Source organism: Balaenoptera musculus, chromosome 20 (assembly GCF_009873245.2).
Source record: "Balaenoptera musculus isolate JJ_BM4_2016_0621 chromosome 20, mBalMus1.pri.v3, whole genome shotgun sequence".
Lineage (NCBI taxonomy): Eukaryota > Metazoa > Chordata > Mammalia > Artiodactyla > Balaenopteridae > Balaenoptera > Balaenoptera musculus.
Window position 1 is genome coordinate 19,415,835 of NC_045804.1, and position 22,676 is coordinate 19,438,510.

Sequence of the window (22,676 nt, forward strand, 5' to 3'; positions counted from 1 at the left end):
CGAGCGTGGAGCCGAAAGAGGCCGCCCGAATGCAACTCCCCTCGCCCGGTGCCCTACCGGGGGAAGTCAGGGGCCGCGCCACGCCCCCTACGTCACCGCTTTACGCAATCCCGCTCGCCCGCAAACTTGCCGCAGCGCGCCAGCCCCGCCCCCAGCACCTCCCCCTGAAGAGCAGGGCAACCAGCGCCGCAAGTGAAGCATGCTGGGACCAGGTCTCGAGCCTCCCGGCAGCCCCTGCGACGGGCGGGGTACGTCAGGAGGCGGCCGGCGGCGGCCGTTCTCCGTAAGATGGCGGATCGGCGGCGGCAGCGCGCTTCGCAGGACACCGAGGACGAAGAATCTGGTGCTTCCGGCTCAGACAGCGGCGGTTCCCCGGCGCGGGGCGGCGGGAGCTGCAGCGGTAGCGCTGGAGGCGGCGGCAGTGGCTCTGTGCTTTCCCAGCGCGGAGGCCGAGCCGGGGCCCTTCATCTGCGGCGGGTGGAGAGCGGGGGCGCCAAGAGCGCTGAGGAGTCGGAGTGTGTGAGTGCGCGCGGGCGGGGCGGGCCGGGGGGCGGGCGGGGTGTAGGTGAAGATGGGAGGCTGGGAGTTAACGGTAGATGCTGAGGCGTAACGTGTTCGAGGAGAGAGCTATCCCAGTGCGGTTTGCCTCCGGAGCCCCAAGCGAGGAGGAGCGGTTTGTGGGGGGGAGGGCAGAGCTGCTGCGGATGGGAAGTGGATGTTTATTCAGAAATTGGGACTGGAGGTGAATAGACGGGACCTCCCTCGGATGCTACTTGTTAAAGATGTACCTTTCCTCGTGTCCCTTTCCAACCATTTTGTGTTCAGTTTTCAGCTCTCACCCTCTGGAAGTCACAGAACTAACCCATGTCTTTTCCTTTCCTTCAGGAGAGTGAAGATGGCATCGAGGGCGATGGTGAGTAGCATCCTGACAGAGTTGTTTGCCCATAAACTCAGGTCAGCCGTTTCCAGCAATTGACATCCTCTCAGACTGTTAAGGATTTGAGGGAGGGTGCCACAAAGTGGCTCTTTGTAGCATAGAGCTTAAAAGCATACGTCTTAGCAGTATGATCCTGGGAAAGTCGAAGTCACTCTTTGAACCTGTTTTCAATCTGTATATGGGGACTGTAATTTTATCTTCCTCATAGGTTGAAGTCAGAATTAAATGAGAGCTTTAGCTTGATCCGCAACAGGCAGTCAGGAGATGTAATTATAATAATTTGTGTTGAATTTTTTTTCTTTACATGTTTCTGTTTTCTTTCAGCTGTTCTCTCGGATTATGAAAGTGCAGAAGACTCAGAAGTGAGTGTGATAGTTTCTTTTTCCTATGGTGTAGGTTGGAAAATGTATTTTAAAAACTGTACACACCTGTGGTTCAAAAGTACCATCACCTACTTGTTACTCCTCTTGTGCATTCTTCATTTGTGCTTCTGAAAAACTATTATAAAGGGTCTTGTTCAGTTCTAGGGAGGGAAGCGTGGTGTAAGCCTCTTCAGGCCACATGTGTTACACTGTTAATAGCTGGCTTTTCACCCTGTCTAAAGGAAATAAGGTTCTAAATAAGAGAATGAGAACATTCTGAAGCCCTTTACAGGTTGTTTGACACTCCATTTCATGATGCCTAGGTAGTGAAGCCAGCCAGTTGGATATTTTTTCTGAGTATATCTGAAGACCTTAAAAGGGTAGGATTCTGAGTGGTTTGTGTCAGAAACATTTCTCAGTTTATGGATAAGGTTTTCTGTCTTTAGCAGAAAGTTTCCCTAAGCCAAACGTTTGTGAACTTACTTGTTTTGATTGAATAAACTACTAGAGACGCTATCAGAATGGCTATTTGTTTCCTGGAGTTGTTGAACAGAGCCCTGAGATATAAGGAGGAATTGGATTGTGGATCAAAGGTTCATTCTATAAATTTTATAGAACTGTTGCTACATATTAGACTTTCCATTAAGCCCTGGAGATGCAACAGTGAACACTGTAACAAAGTTCCTATCTTTAGGAATCTTACAACTTAGTAAGGAAGTCAGACAAACATTGAGGCAATCATAGGACTTGGTGACAACTGCTCGGGGATAGGGTTAAGTAGGGTGTTAATGGCCCGGTACTGAGTCCATCTTAGGCAGTCAGAGGAGAACGAATTGGAGTTAGCCAGGCAAACCATGTGCTAGGCAGAGGGAACAACCGCTACAAAAGCCCAGAGACAGGAGAGAAGGTTAAATATTTGGAAACTTGAAAGTAGTTTGGTGTGGCTGGAACATTGTTGGGACAGGGTGGATACAAGAAATAAGGGCATGTTAGTGAGTAGGGGCCAGATCATGCGGGGATTACTTGTTCCTTCTCTTTATTAAGTGCCTGCTCAGTGCCAGGAGCTGTACTAGGCACTGGAATAAAAGACAGGCATGGTTCTGCCCTCATGGAATTTAGCAGTACATTCCAGGTCAGAGGGAGAAAATATAGACAGTTAACTAAGTAATTACAATAATGTTTGGTAAATGCCATGGTATTGGAAACATAAGGTGCTTTGGGAGCACATAGCAGGGGCAACTAACTGGGTTTAGGGTGTTTGGAAATGTTTACAGGAGCGAATGTTCAAATAGAGACCTGAAGGGTGAATAGGAGTTAGCCAGGTAGAATTTTCTAAGCAGAGGGAACAGTGTGGAAAGAAGGTCTAGAAGGGATGGACTGCATGGTGAGTTGGAGGATATGAAGAGTTTAGTATGACTGGTGGTAAGGATGAATCTCAGTCCAAATTTTAAACTACTTTATAAGCCAGGCTGAAAACTATTTGGATTTTATTCTAAGGAAGTAAAAAAGTGTACCAGGGTTTTAAACAAGAGTGTGATACAGGTTATGAATAAGACTTAAATTTTAAAGCAGTGTTTGTCAGATCCAGGGAACACCTACATGAAAAAATCCTACTGAAACAATCTTGCAGAGGGAGTGAAGATTCAGACATTTGTATGTTAGCAAGATCCCAGGTTGAGTCACAGTAATATTTTAGAATTATTATTTTTATAACCATCATTTTGTGTGCAGTGGGGAGAGTTGATCTGAAGGGAGCAAGATTAGAGACAGAAAAGCTAGTTAAGAAAGCTACTGTGGAAGTCTAGGCAAGTAGTAAGTGTGGCATGGAGTGGAGTGGTGGCAGTGAAAATAGAAGTGGACAGCACTGACAGTTATTTAGGCTATGGAATTGACAGAATGTGGTGATTGATGAGATGATTTATTTTCTTTGAAGTCAATGGTAAAGTTATCTGCAAAGAGTAAAAAGGAGATAAGAGGTTTTGGAGTGAGGAACGTTTGCTGTAGTCACTAGAGAACAGAAACATCAGAAAGACTGCCAGGCAGTATGGGGTGTTCAGTGAGGTTTGGTGATTGTGACTTTATAGGAGTGTACCATTCTGTGTATAAATGAGTTTGGATGTTACTCTAACAGCAAAGAAAGAAAGGCTGTTGGAAGCTTAAGTGTGGAGGATGAATTGTGGATGAGGCAAGACTGGAGACAGAGCTGTTAAAAGGTTATTAGGATAGTCCAAGGAGCGTGATGGTGCCCTAAAGAAAGGACATGGCAGTGGCACTGGCAAGACAGATTTGAGAGATATTTCGGTGATACTAATAGAACTTCTTGATTGATTGACTGTGGAGCCTGAATTAAGGAGGAGTCAAAGGGATGCCCAGGTTGATGAATGGTGTTATTCACTAAGAAACGGACCACAGGGGGAGGAGATTTTAGGAAGGACAGTGTTTGGGTTAAGTTTTGGATGTTTTGAGATTGAGGAACATGTGGGACTTTGATGAGGCAATATCTAGTATATATTGTCTGAAATTTAAGAGAGAGGTGTAGTTCTGTTCTGTCAGATAGGGTAGTCACCAGCCAAATGTGGCTATTTAAATTAATTAAACTTAAAGTTTCAGCTCCTCAGTTGCAGTAACTACATTTTAAGTACTCAGTAGCCACATGTGCATAGATAAAAACATTTCCATCATCCCAGAAAGATCTGTTGGACAGCACTTGTCTAGATTAGAGAAGTAGACTTGACATCTTGCCTTTCATTGTAATCTGTTACTTGCTTGAATTTCTTGTTGATTACTAACTGTATATACCTAGATGCTACACTTTAGTCTTGCCTATTTCTTAAATTTTGATCTATCTCTTAGTCTACAGTTTAGTTTTTCATCCCTTTGTTTTCTTTACAGTGTATCCATTGAAAAGATTTTGATGGTCACTCATTCATAGTACAATTTAGCATGCTCTCTCTGCCCTTTGTATTTCTTGCAAATTGTCTTTCCATGATATCCTTGGAAAAATACCAGTGTGACCCAAAGCTTTTATCTTGCACGGAACTGACTAATGAACACCTGATTTTCTTTCCCTTATAAGTCACTTGCTATTTTTGTCTAGGTATTCCCAGTATATTTTCTTTAGGGTCCAGTAAATTTATTAGAATTTGTCCTGGAGTTGGTCATTCTGGATCAGTGTTCATAGGTATGAGATGTGCTCTACAGTATGTCATGGAACTTCTATCCCAATATTCTTTTCCTGTCTTCAGTGTTTGACCCTTTCTCTGTAATCCTTTATATCTGTTTCTTCATTTTCTGTTGATTTTTAAATATTTTCTTCCTTTTCACTTTTAATTTCTCATAAGGCATTATTGTTGTGTTTATCCACGCTTGTTTGTGTTCCTTCTAGTTTTAGACTTTGTATTTGAAATGAATTTTTTTTTTAATTTCTGATATCTTCCTTTGAATGAATGAGTTCTTTCATTTCATTTTTGGATTTTTCTAATTCTGACTGATGTTCTTTCATGCCTTATATAATATTAATGTCTTTTTTGCTCATTTTGAAATAGAAGTTACAATTTTGATACGATATGCATGTCTTTTTGGCATGCCTTCATTGTAGGAATGCTATTCTACTTATTTTTTTTTCTCATAGCAAGTTTATGTGGGATTTGATCTCTGTATTTTTCCTTTGTTGATTTTAAAAATTAGTTTTCCTGATCTTTTCGAAGGAAGTGCGGCTCAGAGTAACTTTTTCTAACTTCATAGAGCTCCCTCTTCAGTTGTTTTTCTGTAGTGTTAAAAAAAATACATGGTGGCTTGCCTTCTGAGATTTCCTGCTTTTGTTCCCTTCTCTAATGTGTTTTGGACCTTCTCTTTCCTTCATTCCTTTTATCCCTCTTCTGCTGAATTTGATTCTCTTCTCAACAGTTTTATCTTCAGTGTGTTACTCTCCTAGAGGGGGCCCTGGCAGCCAGATTGGTTTTAAGATTTCAAAAGGGTTACACTGCTCTAACCCTTTCAGACCTTCTTACTGCAGGACCCTTAAACTCACATTCTATTGGAGACAGTAAAACCCCTTCTGGTTTCAACTGTTATTCTCAGTTTTGCTTTCTTTTGACTACCTATTGACTAGTTCAGGGTTCTCCTGTTTTCAGGTCCATTTAGTGCTCTCTGCTTTTTCCAACACTGATACCAATCTGATGCAGGTCTTGTGGCTGTTGATGCTTTGCTCTTATGTGCTTATATTTTGGGTCCTGGGGGATAGCTTGCAACCTAGTTTTGTTGTAAATGTTATCCAGAGGGTTTTGATATTGCTCCCATTTCATGTGGAGATTTGAAGAGATCAAAAACTATGCTGCTGCCATTTTCCCAGAATCCTCCAAGAAAATTTTTTAAAGAAATTAGCCTATGAAGGGGAGGCTAGAGAGCTGGTAGCTGGAAAGAAGGCTCTAACGTCAAGAGAGGGTTTGGTGTTATTTTTTAAGTTGGAGAATAAAGTATGGCTAAAGGTTGAAGAAATCAGTAGAAAGGGAGAGAACAGGGAGGGGATAGGTAATGCGTGTATTGGTGTCCTTGACTGAGTACATGAGAAGAAATAGGAAACAGACAAGAAAAACGTCTTCCATTGTAATTATAGAGAAGTGGGAAGGAAAGGTATATGGGGAGGAAGCTGGTGTGCCCTTCGTTTTGTTTTCCTTGTGAAATAGAAGGAAAAACGTAAAGAATGGTTGTTGGTGGAAGGGCAGTGTAGGAATTGTGAGACTAAAGGAAGTTTGAGTAGTTGAGGTTGGAGGTGGCACTGATGGGTGAAGTTGTATGATTTTTTTTTTTTTTAAACTCCCTTTAGTGATGATCAGAAGTCTGGTTGTAAGCTTAGAAAAAGCAGACAGTTAGTTGATCCAGTCTTGGGCACATGGGAGTAGGGGACTTGAGGGAATTACTAGTAGTGATTGAAATGAAGGGGTCACAGAGTTGAGAGGAAAGTGAATGTGGGAAAGGACTGATCTGTAGGGAAAAGGTAGAAATGTCAAGGGAGTGGATGTCTTAAGAAATTGGAGACTAGAGAGTAAAGGAGTAACTGAGAAAGAACAGGAATAACAGGGTTTTTTGTTTTTGTTTTTTTTTTTAACAGCTTTATTGAGATATAATTTATGTGCCATTCAACTTACTCCTTTAAAGTGTACAGTTCTATAGTTTTTAGTATATACAGGTATGTGTGACCATTACCACAGTCAGTTTCAGAACATTTTCATCACTTCAAAAGGAAATTCTGGGGACTTCCCTGGTGGTGCAGTGGTTAAGAATCCGTCTACCAATGCAGGGGACATGGGTTCGATCCCTGGTCCGGGAAGATCCCACGTGCCACGGAGCAGCTAAGCCCGTGTGCCACAACTGCTGAGCCTGTGCGCCTCAACTACTGAAGCCCATGCACCTAGAGCCTGTGCTGACCAAGAGAAGCCACCACAATGAGAAGCCCATGCACCGCAATGAAGAGTAGCCCCTGCTCGCCGCAAACAGAGAAAGCCCGCGTGAAGCAACAAAGACCCAACACAGCCAAAAAATAAATAAACAAAATTAAAAAAAAAAAAAAAAAGGTCCACATCAAAAAAATCTTAAAAAAAAAAAAAAGGTCCACATCAAAAAAATCTTAAAAAAAAAAAAAAAAGAATTTCTATACCCTTTAGCTGTCACTTGCCCCCCACAGTTCCTCCATCCTCATTCGCTCCAGCCCTAAGCAACCACAAATCTACTTTCTGTGTCTAGAGATTTCCCTATTCTGGCCTTCTATATGAATGGAATCATATATTATATGGCAACATAATATAATATGACTGGCTTCTTTCACTTAGCATAATGTTTCCAAGGTTTTCATCCAAGTTGTAGCATGTATCAGTACTTCATTCCTTTTTTTTTTTTTTTTGGCTGCTAGTTGCGTCATGCGGGGTCTCCGTTGAGGCATGTGGGATTTTTCTTTGCAGTGTGCGGGCTTCTCTCTAGTTGTGGTGTGCGGATTTTCTCTCTAGTTGTGGCATGTGGGCTCTGTAGTTGTGGCACGCAGGCGCTCTTGTTGAGGTGCATGAGCTCAGTAATTGTGGCGCGCCGGCTTAGTTGCCCTGTGGTATGTGGGATCTTAGTTCCCTGACCAGGGATCAAACCCATGTCCCCTGCATTGGAAGTCAGATTCTTTACCACTGGACCACCAGGGAAGTCCCCTGTACTTCATTCCTTTTTATGACTGAATAATACTACATTGTATGGGTATACCACATTTTGTTTATCCATTCATCCATTGATGGACCCTTGAGTTTCTGTTTTTTTATTATGAATAATGCTGCTGTAAACATTAGTGTACAAGTTTTTGTGTGGTTGTATGTTTTCATTTCTCTTGGTTATGTACCTAGGAATGGAGTTGCTGAGTCATGTGGTAACTGTTTAATTGTTTGAGGAATTGTCAAACTGTTTTCCAAAGCAGCTGCACCATTTTACATTCTCAGCAGCAATGTATGGGAATTCCAGTTTCTCCACATTCTCAACAGCACTTATTATTGTCTTGATTTTTTGATTCCAGCCATCCTAGTAGGTATGAAATGGTATCTCATTTTGATTTGTATTTCCCTGATGAGTAATGATGTTGAGCATTATTTCTTGTGTTTATTGGCTATTCGTGTATCTTCCTAGAAGAAGTGGCTATTCAGATACCTTGTCCTTTTTTTAATTGGGTTTTTTTTTTATCATTGAGTTGTAAGAGTTCTTTATATATTCTAGGTATAAGTTTCTTATCAGATATATGATTTACAAATACTTTTTCCCATTCTGTGTGTTGTCTTTCCACTTTCTTGATGGTGTAAGGTTTCAGTGTTGATGAAGTCCAATATATCTGTTTTTTCTCTTGTTGCTGTGTGTTTGGTGTCATATCAAAGAAGCTTTTGCTGAATCCATGCCAAATGCAAAGTCATGTTTTCTTCTAAGAATTTTATGGTTTTGGCTCTTATATTTCGGGTCTTTGATCCATTTTGAGTTAATTTTTTATAAGGGGTGAGGTGAGGGTGAGGAGTCTAACTTCATTCTTTTCCATGTGGCTTTTTTTTTTTTTTAATAAATTTATTTATTTATATATATATTTTTGGCTGCGTTGGGTGTTTGTTGTTGCCCGCGGGCTTTCTCTAGTTGCGGCGAGCGGGGGCTACTCTTCATTGCGGTGCAGTGCTTCTCATTGTGGTGGCTTCTCTTGTTGCGGAGCACGGGCTCTAGGCGCACGGGCTTCAGTAGTTGTGGCTCATGGGCTCAGTGGTTGTGGCTCGCGGGCTCTAGAGTGCAGGCTCAGTAGTTGTGGCGCACGGGCTTAGTTGCTCCAGGGCATGTGGGATCTTCCCAGACCAGGGCTCGACCCCGTGCCCCCTGCATTGGCAGGCAGCTGCTTAACCACTGCGCCACCAAGGAAGTCCCCCATGTGGCAGTTTTGATCAAAGTCTGGGGTGTTTAAATTTAAGATTTTTAAAAGATCAGGTTTACTTAAAAAAAAAAAAATGTATATAGCAGTTCCACGTAAGACTGGTCTGAAGTGTGTACATGGAAGCAGATGACTAAAATGGAGGTGAAAACTGTGAGCTCCTTGCCATAGTCTTCAAATTAACGACAAGGTGGACCCAGGCAGAGGCATAGAGGTACAGGTTTCCCCCTTGGTCTGATAGAGCGTCCCTGTGAAACCTTTCATAAGCTGAAATGGCTTAAAGCAAAGAAGCAATTACCTTAGGACACATCTTGCCAAGGGATGCAGAAAATAAATAGACATAAAGCGCGGATGCTCACAGACACAGTTCAAAGCTGTGGCAGCTTGATGCTGAGAGGCCGAGTGTAGTTCCCAGGGCAGGAGCTTGGTGGTGCCACTCTTTCTGCTTGGGGTGTGGAGCTGCCAATATGACAGCTCACTGCAAAACAAAACACTGAGTACAATTTTCACTTTTGCCTTTTTTCTTAAAACAAAGATTCTCTTGAAGCTTCTTTCAGTTTGTGAAAACAAGTGCTACTGTAGGTCTTTCATAAAAGTGAAGTGATGTAATCTGAACTTTCGAGAAGCAGGGTATAGCTAGGTGATAGGAGCCTCAGAGAAGCAGCAGTTTAAAATGAGGTGGAGTTGGGATTAGCAGATACAAACTGGTATATATAGAATGGATTAACAAGATCTTACTGTATAGCACAGGGAACTATATTCAGTATCCTGTGATAAACCATAATGGAAAAGAATAGGAAAAAGAATGTTTATATATGTATAACTGAGTCACTTCGCTGTACAGCAGTAATTAGCACATTATAATTCAACTATTCTTCAATAAGTAATAAAAACAATAAAAATTAAAAATTTTTTTAAATGAGGCAGAGGAGTTAGATCTGGAAGAGACATTGAGAATGAGGAAGATACCAGCTCGACCTCTTCCTCTGAAATATGTGGGGAATGGAAAAATGAGCTAAAACGTTTGCATGAGAATTCTGCCAGGGAAGCAGTTGCTTCAGTGGAGAGCTAGGCTTTAGGGTTTGGAAGGGTGTTCACTGAATGGGAGAGTCAGCACTAGGGGAAAGGGTTTTGATGTCAGCCCATAGCTGAAGAAGCTTGACTCTAGGGTAGCACCTTGGCTTCCATTATACCAGACTTTGATGCTAATTTGGAGTCTCCTCAGCACTGTGCTATTTGTATCTTTCTGTCCTGCCCTGGAAACAAAATTAGTTTCTCATTTGGAATAAAAGAGTTGCCTCATTTGACATTCCACCACAGACTAAGAGGGGATAGAGCATAAAACAAAGTTCTCTCATTAATCATGCTGATACTATTTTAAGGTGTTTGAATTCAGTCATTGTTGGGGTGGGGGGGAGTAGTGAATTAAGGTCACATACACACCAAGCAAGACTTTTTTTTTTTAAAGATGAAATCTTTATTATTATTATTATTTTTTGAATATTTATTTATTTGCTGCGCCAGGTCTTAGTTGCGGCATGTGGCATCTAGTTCCCTGACCAGGACTCGAACCTGGGCCCCCTGCATTGGGAATGTGGAGTCTTAGCCACTGGACCACCAGGGAGGTCCCCCAAGCAAGATTCTTGCAATTTCTGCTACAGAACCTGAAGGGAACATAGGACCAAGGAAAGAACTGAATGATTACCACCCACCTGTTCCCAACTCAAGAGGAGAGAAAACTTCTTGTGATTGAGGGGAAATGGGAAGAATCAAGGGTACTTGGTTGTTAAAAAGCTGTAGGTAAAGGCGTGGTTCTCATAGTGTGGGTGTGGTCAAGCAGTCTCCCTGAACTCTGGTTTCATAGCAGTGTCACCTTTCTGGGACTCCTAACCCAAAACACTTAGAGGCCGAAATACCCTGATGCTGAGCAGGGAATAAAGGGGAAAGGGAATTAATTGACTTGTCTGGGCCAGTCAGGCAATCGCAGCCCTATCTGAAAAAAGGTCAGAGACTTAGAGCTTGAGAGCTTCTTGTTTCGTCAGGAATCTCAGTGAGTATCTTTGATCAGATTCCTGAGGCCATCCTGGACCTGGAGTCAGGAGAGGGTCTGGTACAGACTGAGTGTCAGACCCAGTAGGAGAATAAGAGACCAGTGTACACGAATCTACCAGGGGGGCAGAGGTATATTGGTACCCTTACATGTTAACCCAGCAGTGGGGACTAAACCACCTTCCCTTGAATCCATTTCTTTGTGTCCTCATAGGTCTCTAAACCTACCTCCCCTGACCTATAGCCCTGCCTCCTTAGGTCCAAATCTTGGAAGGACAAGGCTATGAGAGTAACTTTAGTCTAAAGCCAGCCCCTTTAGCAGGAGCCTTAGCTGCTCCCTTTCCCTACCTAGAACTAGCTACACCTCTATTGCCTAACCCTTTCTAGTGGCCCCTATTTAAAGGATGGCCTAAGGGACCCTTCTTTGTATGGACAGACCTAACACTTTCTATGTCACAAGCAGGATTATCCGGTTGTTGTTTGTTTGTTTGTTTGTTTGTTTTAATTGAAGTATAATTGATTGGATTATCCAATCTTGCTGTGCTAAGAGAGGGAAGAAAGTGGAGAGGAGAGAGAGCATTTGGGCTTTAATTTTTTTCATTTCTCAGGTGCAGTGATTGTACAAGTTCTTCTAAAGTTTTCCAAGTCAAAATTTTATAATTTTATCATTCTGGACAGATTTGTTGGCTAAGGGGCTCTCATGCTACAGAAAATTTAGTATTTATATCATAGACATAAAAAATGTAAGCCACTGTTTCCCAACTTGAGAGTAATAGTGCCTTGGGAAATCATGGAGTTATTATAAAGGGCTGCGAATTCACTAGCTGTGTTCTCATTATCTGTACACCAAATCAACATCTCCTACCTTTATGTACTACTATTATTGAATATATATATGAATTAATAAAATATTAATGTATTTAAAAGTATTATTGAATGTATAGCAGTTGTTTGTCATTACATGTTTTCTCAATTTGTGGATACTATACTGAGCTATTGTCTCATGGGGACCCATGAAAATTTTAGATCCTAAAAAGGGGTTCACATAATCTAAAAGGTTGGGAATCTCTGTTCTAAGCCATTTTGAGATGAGAGAATTAACAACTTGAGTTAGAGTGTAGTTATTAGGCACTGCATGTTTAAGAGACAGCTCATTGAGAGGGAGAGAAATTATCAACAAAGATAAAGCTCCTTCTGTGTGCTAGACACTAAGAGCCTCCCATCCGTATCCCCTGGGCTTCTTCCCCAGAGGCTGCCACTGTTTTTGGTTTTTGGTTTTTTTTTCTCCCAGTTTTATTAAGGTATAATTGACATATAGCACTGTGTAAGTTCAAGGTGTACAGCATAATGATTTGACATACATCATGAAATGATTATCACAATAAGCTTAGTGAATGAAAGAGGCTGCTGCTGTTAACAGTTCCTTGCATTTCTTCCTGGAAAACTTACAGGAATCTATATAAACATATATATATATTTTGGCCACGCTGCACCGCTTGTGGGATCTCAGTTCCCTGACCAGGGATTGAACCCAGGCCCTTGGCAGTGAAAGCATGAGCATGGAGTCCTAACCACTGGACCGCCGGGGAATTCCCTGTATATATATTTTTTTAATGTGCTTTTAATTTGTTTAACAATGTTTCTGTTCTCTAGAAATTTTAGTAAGAATATTGATGTGTTTGCTTTTAATTCTTACATTACAGTAAAATTTGTTAGAAAATGTTTTCCTAAAGAATGGAAAATTTAAAAAAAAAAATAGAAAATTTTAAAATACACCATTCAGATCTTATCTCCACAGCTGACAGGGAAACTTTTTTCAGGGTGATGAAGGGGAGTACAGTGAAGAGGAAAACTCCAAAGTGGAGCTGAAATCAGAAGCCAATGATGCTGCTAATTCTTCAGCAAAAGACGAGAAGGGAGAAGAAAAGCCTGACACCAAAGGCACTGTGACTGGAGAGAGGCAAAGTGGGGATGGACAGGTTAGTACCCACCAAAGGCCTCCATTTGGGTTCTGGAATAGGAGCTCTTAACCTTGGAGTGAGTAAGGAGTCCTTTATCTGTCCGATAGGAGAGCACAGAGCCTGTGGAGAACAAAGTTGGTAAAAAAGGCCCTAAGCATTTGGATGATGATGAAGATCGGAAGAACCCAGCATACATACCCCGGAAAGGGCTCTTTTTTGAGCATGATCTTCGAGGGCAGACTCAGGAGGAGGAAGTCAGGTAACAGCCACTTGCTACTGCTCTGTAGGATGTTAGTATGTATTTAGTGCTTACTACTGAAATATATGCCAGGCACTTTGCTAAGTGTTTTACTTGTATTATCTCATTTACTATTCACAACATTTTAAGGTAAGTACTGTGATTATCCCTCTTGTACAAATGAGGAAAGTAAGGCTTAGAATATTTAGCAACTCTTGGTGGAAGAGCTGGGATCCAGACCCACACTTCCACTGCCTTCTTTAATCTGAGGCTCAGAACCTCTGGGATTTGAAATACTTGCATAGGTGGCCTTATAGGAGAGAGATGTTTCCAGAGTGCTGAGTAGTTTGAAGTGAAGTCTCTCCTCATTTCTATTCCTGTTACATTTGAGCCCAGCAGGCCCTGAGGTGCTGTGATTCACTCTTGCCTTTGGAAGGCCTGTTTTGTATAGCCTGTCGGGGAAGATGGAGAGAATACCTGAGTTCCTACTGTTTCCCTGCCCAACCCTGTTTATTTCATGAACATCTTTACTTGGCAGAATCTGCCAACCTAAGACACTTTTCCCTGGTTTCAACCAGACCCAAGGGACGTCAGCGAAAGCTGTGGAAGGATGAGGGTCGCTGGGAGCATGACAAGTTTCGGGAAGATGAACAGGCTCCGAAGTCCCGACAGGAGCTCATTGCTCTTTATGGCTATGACATCCGCTCAGCTCACAATCCTGATGACATCAAACCCCGAAGAATCCGGAAACCCAGGTGAGGAAATTTTGGAGCCTACACTATTGATATTTACAGGAGAAAAACTCTGCTTTTTAAAATGCTATTCTGGCCCGTAATTGGGTGAGGAATATGGGAAGTCTCCCTGACCCTCAGTTTATGTCTCTAGTGGTCCCTTTTGTTATTTCTCTGTTCCGTTTGTTCAGGTTTGGGAGTCCTCCACAAAGAGATCCAAACTGGATTGGTGAGCGGCCAAATAAGTCCCATCGCCACCAGGGTCCTGGGGGCACCTTACCACCAAGGACATTTATCAACAGGAATGCTGCAGGTACTGGCCGCATGTCTGCTGCCAGGAATTACTCTCGATCTGGAGGCTTCAAGGAAGGTTGTGCTGGTTTTAGGCCTGTGGAAGCTGGTGGGCAGCATGCTGGCCGGTCTGGTGAGACTGTTAAACATGAGACTAGTTACCGGTCACGGCGCCTGGAGCAGACTCCAGTAAGGGATCCATCTCCAGAAGCAGATGCTCAAGTGCTTGGCAGTCCTGAGAAGGAGGAGGCGGCCTCAGAGATACCAAATCCTGCTCCTGACACTGCACCACCAGCTCCTGACAGGCCTATTGAGAAGAAATCCTATTCCCGGGCAAGAAGAACCAGGGTCAAAGCTGGAGATGCAGTCAAGGTTGCAGAGGAGGTGCCCCCTCCACCTGAAGGGCTGACCCCAGCACCTCCAGTCCCAGAAACTACGCCTCCTCCGCCTGCTAAGACTGGGAACTGGGAGGCTCCAGTGGATTCTACTACAGGTGGACTTGAACAAGATGTGGCACAACTAAATATAACAGAACAGAATTGGAGCCCAGGGCAGCCTTCATTCCTGCAATCACGTGAGCTTCGGGGTAGGTACCTTAGGGCTAGTGACTCGCTTTTTCCCCTTTATATCATTGGACTTAGGGGCATGGGACTTATGTCTCTCAGGGATGTGGTGTCTGACAGTATCTTCATTAACTGCAAGGAACAGATGGATTCATAGTTATATTCATCCAAAACCTCAGAGCAGTTTTATTTATTGCACAAGACTACCCCACTACTTTGCTTACTATTAACTGATCAGTCATCAATACTGAGCTCCTGAGTACAGAATCCGTTACCAGTCGCTGTAGAAAAAGTGGAAGAAGGCAGTGTTCTTATTATTTGAGCTAATGGTTAAATGTTTCAAGGCAGAAACTGCATTTGAATTTGGATGAGTATCTCCTAATCTTCTTGAAAGGAAAGCCTCTCTAATTTCCTCAGTCTTCTAGAGCCAGGCTGCCCAGTAGAACTTTCTGTACTGATGGTGCTTTTGAATACTTGTAATATGGCCAGAGTGACTGAGAAACTGAAGTTTTAATTTTAATTAATTGAAATTTAAATAACTACATGTGGCTAGTGGATATCCTGTTGGACAGCATAGTGCTAGTGACTAGGACCTGTCTACCACCCCTCTCCCCCATCCTTTTTTTCTTCCTCCAGTCAGATAGATCAGAGGATCTTTTCCTTAGTTTCTGAAATCTAATTCGAGCTCAAAGTTTGGAAATCCTCATTTGGACTGGCAATTTCTGCATTCTTATCTGGTGTGCGTAATTTTTGAACACCGAAAACCAGGGTAGCCTAAACTGGACCTGGGGTTGATCTTTGGTTAGAGGAGTACACTCTCCTACCAATGCCTTATTACCATTGGAAGACAGTCTCTAGAACATTCCCTTTTGTCCTGAGTCATCTTCAGCCAGAGGGGAATCTCTTCTCATACTTCTAGCCCAGACCTCTGTGGCCAGGAATAATCAGGTAGACTTAGAACATCCTCCCCTCTCTAGTTGTTGCTCAGAGACTTCAGGGCTGAGATTTTTCAATATGTTTGATAATGTAATATGCTAATTATAACCTCCCAGGGATTCTGTGCAGGGAAGTACTTGATTGGAAGATTTTGAACTTGGCATTTTCTGAATTGCATTACTGAAGTTTTTTTTTTTTTTCATGTTCAAAGGTTTTATTGCTATATTAAGGTGGCAGGCAGTGGGGGCAAATTTCCAAATGCTGGAGTTGACAGGAAGCAGAGATAGTTTAAAAGGAATTTTGTTAGTTTAAAGGAAGAAAGCCATTCCCCATGTTGGGATTCTTCAGCCTGTCACTTTCTTGATGGTATCTTGAGTCCCATTCACATCTGTCTGCTCTGCAGCAGTGACTTTTTTGGTGTATTACAGGTATGCCCAACCACATACACATGGGAGCAGGACCTCCACCTCAGTTTAACCGGATGGAAGAAATGGTACAGAAGGGGGAAAGGGGCACATGTTGGGGGTTGCATGTCACAGCTTGTTCACTGTTTAAACTAAGTCAGTTTTCGCATGTTTCTCTTTTAATTTGGGTCTCCCGAAATGTAGGGTACAGGGTTTGGGTTTAGATCTTGATGCTTTTCATTGGTTTTTCAATTCTTTTTGCAAATACTTTTTTTAACACTGCCATGTACCAGGTAAGTGTTTTGCAGTACCTAAAGGAGGGTGGGACATGATACGAGAGTCAGCCTTTCGGAAGTCTTCTTGCTCAGACCTCTTTCTTTATTTCAGGGTGTCCAGGGTGGGCGAGCCAAACGCTATTCATCTCAACGGCAAAGACCTGTGCCGGAGCCCCCTGCCCCTCCTGTGCACATCAGTATCATGGAGGGACATTACTATGATCCATGTGAGTTTATTTTTATTGTTGGAGTATCTTTCTTGGCAGGGTGAAGTGAACTAAGAGACCAGCCTCCTGCCTCCTGAATTTCCCTTCTGACCTCTCCTTGTGGTTAACAAACATTCTCTGGTTGCTGTTTTCTTCACATGGAAATGAGAACATCTTTTCAAAGGGCTTGGGGGACAAGGAGACTTGTCCATGTGATGTGAAGAGTGAGGGTTTATGAGAGTCCCAATGTGATATCTTACAGTGCAGTTCCAGGGACCAATCTATACCCATGGTGACAGCCCTGCCCCACTGCCTCCTCAGGGCATGATTGTGCAGCCAGAAATGCACCTTCCCCACCCAGGTAAGCTTTGTGCCTCTGCTTGTATGCTTCCAGTACGTGAGGATATGTGTTGGGGGCTTCACAAACCCCATCCTCCTGAGCTCTGTGCTGCTTGCTAATGAAGCTGGCCACTTTGGCTGCTTGGGCAACAAACTCCTCTTGGGTCCATCCTGAGGACTTCCACCCTGAGCAGTTTGTGGTGAGCAGTCCAGCCAGGCCATCCCATGGAAATGGTGTTACCTTTTATTTCAGTTTTTGTTTTCTTCTTGTCCAGGTTTACATCCCCACCAGACACCGGCGCCTCTGCCCAATCCAGGCCTCTATCCCCCACCAGTGTCCATGTCTCCAGGACAGCCACCGCCTCAGCAGTTGCTTGCTCCTACCTACTTTTCTGCTCCAGGCGTCATGAACTTTGGTAATCCCAGTTACCCTTATGCGCCAGGGGCACTGCCTCCCCCCCCACCGCCTCATCTATATCCTAACACGCAGGTGAGATGGCTAATGAGATTTTCCTAAGTACACATCCTTCAAATCAGACAGGAATATAGTATGAGGAGAATGCTCAAAGAATTGGAGACAACATTTCAATGCCACTGATTTGCATGTGGTGTCAGGACGCCTCTTGGTGGTCAGGAGCTAGAAATGCAGCTTATGTGATGCCCATCATCTGTTTATTCTCTTCCATTTCTTTAATGATGTTTTTCATTCAAGTGTTTTAGTATGTCTTAGGTTGGCATGTCTGCTATTTATTCAACTGCATAATGAAGCTGTATTCTACTTACCAGCCCTACCCCTCCCTGTACTGTTTAACTCCCAGAAGGTTGACACCATGTGGTATCTGGAGTGTCACCACTGAGCTCAGTCTCTTCCATTTGTCAGCTGATGGTAGGAATTAGAGAAAGCTGGGTAGTACTTTGAAGAAGTAAGAACCATATTAGGACATATTAAGGCAGAAATGAATAATTATTTTAAAGGGGGCAGCTTAGAGATTTATAAATTCCCCGATACTCTTATTTTTGTGCCTGAATAATGTTTCCTGTTTATCATAGTTTGGATGAATTAATTCCTTTTTCTTCTCCTTGTTTATTGGGGTCCCAGGCCCCATCGCAGGTATATGGAGGGGTGACCTACTATAACCCCGCCCAGCAGCAGGTGCAGCCAAAGCCCTCCCCACCCCGGAGGACTCCCCAGCCAGTCACCATCAAGCCCCCACCACCTGAGGTATGAGAGCTCCTAGGGAAGGAGCTCTAAACAAGGGATGTTTAGGCCACATCCGACCTCAGTGGGCTTTCCTTTTCTTCAGATTTCCCTCCTTTTCTGGGTGTGTTTCTATGGAAAATGGTCTTTTTTTTTTTTTTTTAAATAATAATGACCTGATAACAAATTCCAACTTTATTTCAGGTTGTAAGCAGGGGTTCCAGTTAATATGAATTTGTGAATATTTTAAATCTAACATCGTATAAAAGTAAGTGTACAACTTAATATGACTCAGAACATTCTTAAAACTAATGCTTATGCTTACTTGCTTAACAGTCACCTAATTAATGCTCTAAGTTGTAATCATGGGATATCTCAGGGGGAGGCTTAGAGGAGTCCCAAAATTTGCCGGTTTCTTTGTTTTATGAATGCACTGAGCAGGGTTGAGTAGAAACCACTGTTAATTTGGTAGCATTTTATTTGGGAAGCTGGAAGGAAAAAATGCAGGAGGGCATTCCTTATTAAGGAAAGGGGAAATCTAAATTTGAGGTGTTACAGCAGAGCCAATTCTAAAGGTCGTGGAGGAGAAAGACCATGGGGGTTTTGTTGTTTTGTTTTGTTTTAGGGATATTACTTTAATATACATTATTTAGAAATGTGGTTTTCTGAAAATAGCTTGTAAATGCCCAAAAGGTCCACTAACACTTTGGTGGTTCTTCCCTTTTTCTCACCCCTGTCAGGACAGCAGAGGTGAGAACCCAGGATAGAAAACAACCGGCTGTCTACTACCAGGAGGGCTTCGAAGATACAGGGTGGCTCCTACCAGCAAGCAGCTGAATGGGGGGACCCCTGCCTTCCTCAGAGGATAGGCTCTGTTGGAGAAAGGGAGAAACAAGTGGACTTCCTCCCGTTTTCAGTCTTTCTTTGAGTTGGCTGTGCTCAGAGGAGCAGAGATCCAGACAGCCGAGGCTTCTGAGTCTACATCTAGGAGCCCACATCTTTTGCTCTTCTTCACTTTCTCCTGGGAAATTCAAGCATCTGCTGCTCCCAGGGAAGCTCCATCCTGTTTTGTTTTCTAAGATGTTCGTTTTTAAAGCCTGGCTTGCTATTCTTAAATTAATATTCCTTTAAACCCCCCCCCCCCCCACCCCTTTTCTCTCTCTCTGCCTTTAAATGAAACAAGTTCATTCTCTGGTTTGCTAGCTTCTCTGGGTTCCCTTTTGGCTCTTCCCTGCATCCCAGATAATTGAGACCTTACCAGCCAGTCTTCCCCCACCAAGTCTACAAAGAGCTGGCCTTTCATTTTTGGTTGGCCTTTGTTATTGTATACTTGGACTCTCTTAACTCTTCTAACCCTATGGAAACATAGCTGTCTGCACAGAGTGTCCCGTTGTGAAGATCTCAAAGTGTGTGGTAGGAGTCCTTCTTCTTGACTTCAGTTTTTAGAATTCTGGGCCTCCATCAGTCTCTGTACTCTGGTAGACTTCAGTTCTCTACTAAGGGCAAAGTCTCAACAGTGGGGAGAGATGGCAAAACTAGATGCTTTAGTGAGAAAGGGAGGGTGGAGTGAGACTCTTTGCACCTTAGGGGTATGTCTTCACACAGTCCTCAAGGCTCAGTCTTTGAGGTAAGTGGAATTAGAGGGCTCTGCTTTTCTTTACATCCTTTCTACCACACCCCTTCCAGTTGCTATGGACCAATGCATCTCTCTAGAGGCAGATATTACCCAGCCAGCGGTCTTCCCTGTCCTTTGCAATTGCTCTTCTCCATGTCTTTTCCTGCTACAATGTTTTAGATGTTACTACCTTGTTCTTCTAAGTTTTACTCTGTCCTTGCAGACAGAGGATACCACACCTGGGCCTAAAGCCTAAGGAAACCAGTCACTTTTCAGGGCAAGAGCTCCTCCCTCCTTTCCTTCTTATCTATGGCGCTGAACCACTCCCCTGCTGCCTCTTTGGAAGAGATTCCTGTTACTGCAGCACTTATGACTGCCAGGGGTAACTTGGCCATTGTCCCTGTCCTTCTATAGAACCTGAGGGAGAAGGTGGCAGCTGTGTCTCTCCCCAGGTAATGTCACCAATTCTGTTCCTTCTCTTCAACAGCTGGCTTAACCACTCTGAGTCACAGGGGTGGGAGGGGAAAGAGGCACTCAAGCTGTAACCCCCAAGGAGGAAACAACTAAGAGATTCTTCCAGGGGTGGCTGATGGTTGTGCCTTTTGTAGGCTGTTCCCTTTGCCTTAAACCTGAAGATGTCTCCTCAAGCCAGTGGGCCACATGCCCAGATTCCCAGACCTTAAGACACTGTGACAGTTGTCTCTGTTGGTCCACTGTGTTTTGTTGCAAGAGTTTCTCCACGTGTATATTGTTTCTTGTTTGTTACTGTTTTAAAGGGTGCACATATGTGATTGGCATTGTGACTTGGAGAAAATAAAATTTAGACATGTAAACTTGGCTCATTTGCCAGTGTTTTGCATGAGTCTTGATTTGGGAGGGAGGGAGGGAAGGGGACCCCCTGATTCCCTAGAGTCACAGTCCCAGCTTGAGCCAACTCAGAATTGTGAAATGGAAGCCCAGAGAGGTGAGGACCCCCTATGAGGCCACAAATGACTGTACTCCCCATTAATTTTCTTAACCCCATTGCCACATAGACACCAGGATATGCAGTCTCTTAGATTGGAAGTGCAAGGGACAGAAAAACTAGTGAGATGTTGCTTACCCACATGAACAGCTAGTAACCCTCATGCCTGCCTTTGTGCTTGGCAAGTAAGTTTCCCAGGGTGACGCCCCACATGTCAATACAACGTAACCAGGTCTTGGATGGAGGGAAGGTGCAAATAGCTAGCTGTCCTCTTGAAAAGGAGAGTTTGCACTGGCACTGAAGTATCAAGGACCACAGTCTAAGAGAGAGGCTCCTATCAGTCTTAGTACAAGTAAAGAAGAGGGGCAATTGAAAGACCAGCTCTGGCTCGTGGTCCCAGTTACCTAGGCCACTTGGTAGCTAGCTTTGAGTTGACTGTTTCCCCCTCCAGATCCTCCAGACCCTCGGTGGTGTGGAAGTTCACTACAAAGGCCGTCCCTGGTGTGGGGAAGCAGTTGAATTCAGTGTGGAGCTGGCAGCATCTGCCCTTGGGTCCCACAAGTCTTTGTACACTGGGGGCATGGGCATCATGGTGCACCTTAAAATGACAGCTGGGACTCCCTTTGGTGCTGCTGCCACAGCCAGAGAACCATTGACTCTTCTGACCCTCAGCCCTAATTCCTCTTTGATTAAAGTCAGTTTACTTACCTTCTCCCCTGCAGAGTGATGGGTAACTATGGGCCTGATCTCTTGGGGTCATCCAAAGAATGCCAGCCAGCCTTGGGGGTGCATTGCTGGCAGGAGGAATGAGCATGATATTTCCCCCTCACCCCTGCCTCTGGATTCTCCAGTCCTGCAGTTAGATCCCATTGCTCTCTCTGTTGCCCTGGTAACCAGCTCAGCAAGAAGAAACTCAAGCTCAGCAAAGCCCCCAGGTTCTCTGCCCTCCCAGCCTGCCTCTCAGTGGGCAGAAAGAAGGCGAGTGTTAAGGGGCAGATGGATCAGCCTTAGGTAGCCCTGCCCTATCCCCTTCCGGAAGTCCATGGGCTGGGCTCTCAGTTTTTTGCCTCCATTTCCTCACAGGTGTTAATCATACCACCCTCTCTCCCTCTATTTCTTCATGGAGTGTAGATGCCCTGCCAACAATCCTCCCCACAAGGTCGGCGCACAGGTTTTGTGGGAGACTCAGAAGAGCCAAGGACTTAGAATCCCCAAGTTGTCTCCCAGCATCTGCAGCCCACTTAGGTTGGGTTGTCCCTCTAGAGCAGTGATTTTCAACCCTGGCTATATGAATCACTTGGGGATCTTTTAAAAAATACCGTAAACGTTGGCCCTACCTCAGAGATCTGATTTAATTGATTTGAGGTGTGGCCTAGGGAACAATATTTTTGAAAAGTTCCCTGGATTACAGTGTGCAATTGGGGTGAGAACCACTGCTGTTCTAGGAGGACCATAACTCGATGCTGGTTTTCCTCTCTGATTCAAGGTCTTGAACTTAGTCTATGCCTGACATCCTTGAGTAGTTGGAGGGTGCTGAGGTCTTGTTTCCCCACATTCCAGTTTCCAGAAGTCTCTTTGACCCTTTTATTTGCAGCCCCTACACCCTCCACACTGCCCAATTCTTCCCCCTTCCTAGCCGACAATCCCAAATCCTGCCCAGAGAGGACGTTACCAAGGCAACCAGTTTAATCTGGTAACTGTGGCATGTGCTGGGAGTGGAGCCCTCCCCTCTCCTTACTTGGTTCATAAAATGCCTGGGGAGCTCCAAGCCACTCCAGCCAGTTTCTCCTCTTAACCCCAGGGATATTAGGGTATCCAATAAAGTGGGTCCAGGAAACTGATACTTTGATCTTTATTCTAGCTTCTTAGCCAAAATTGTGCTCTCTCCTTTTTTTATTACTGTTCCTTATTGCAAATCCACAAACAGATGGGTGTGCAAAGCTTTATTTCTGTAAACACATGCTCTTGTACACATAGGACCAGATAAGCACACACAGTAACACGTGTAATACACACCCTATTCAGTTCTACCACCACTCCCAGCCTTTAGCATTCCTGTCCCTGCCTGGTCTGTGCACAGTAAACAGAGGTGGGGCACTGTCCAAGGAGCCTCGACCCATCTGTTGCCTGGTGCCACTCTCCCACCTTGTTACCTTAACCTTGATGTGCTTATACTGT

General features: G+C 43.8%; 1 protein-coding gene across 2 annotated transcripts; it reads left to right on the forward strand.

Moving 5' to 3' along the window:
- Positions 1-227: 227 nt before the first annotated feature.
- Positions 228-20,371, forward strand: CASC3 (CASC3 exon junction complex subunit). Of its 2 annotated transcripts, XM_036836904.1 has the most exons (14): positions 229-519; positions 886-913; positions 1,262-1,299; positions 12,598-12,756; positions 12,846-12,997; positions 13,555-13,731; positions 13,899-14,584; positions 15,926-15,990; positions 16,289-16,403; positions 16,645-16,743; positions 16,997-17,211; positions 17,821-17,943; positions 18,124-18,187; positions 18,660-20,371. In XM_036836904.1, the coding sequence occupies exons 1-13, from the start codon at positions 289-291 to the stop codon at positions 18,145-18,147; spliced, it is 2,112 nt and encodes a 703-aa protein (XP_036692799.1). In that variant the 5' UTR covers positions 229-288; the 3' UTR covers positions 18,148-18,187; positions 18,660-20,371. The 2 variants fall into 2 exon arrangements, with proteins under 2 accessions (XP_036692800.1, XP_036692799.1); XM_036836905.1 differs by lacking the exon at positions 16,645-16,743 and having other exon boundaries at positions 228-519.
- The last annotated feature ends 2,305 nt before the right edge of the window (positions 20,372-22,676 follow it).

Bases quoted from the DNA above. Each gene is read 5' to 3' on its own strand.
- CASC3 (XM_036836904.1), top strand. From the start codon at position 289: ATGGCGGATCGGCGGCGGCAGCGCGCTTCGCAGGACACCGAGGACGAA. The intron at 1,300-12,597 runs GTGAGTGTGATA...AACTTTTTTCAG, and splicing joins AAAGTGCAGAAGACTCAGAA to GGTGATGAAGGGGAGTACAG. The intron at 17,212-17,820 runs GTGAGATGGCTA...TTGGGGTCCCAG, and splicing joins ATCTATATCCTAACACGCAG to GCCCCATCGCAGGTATATGG.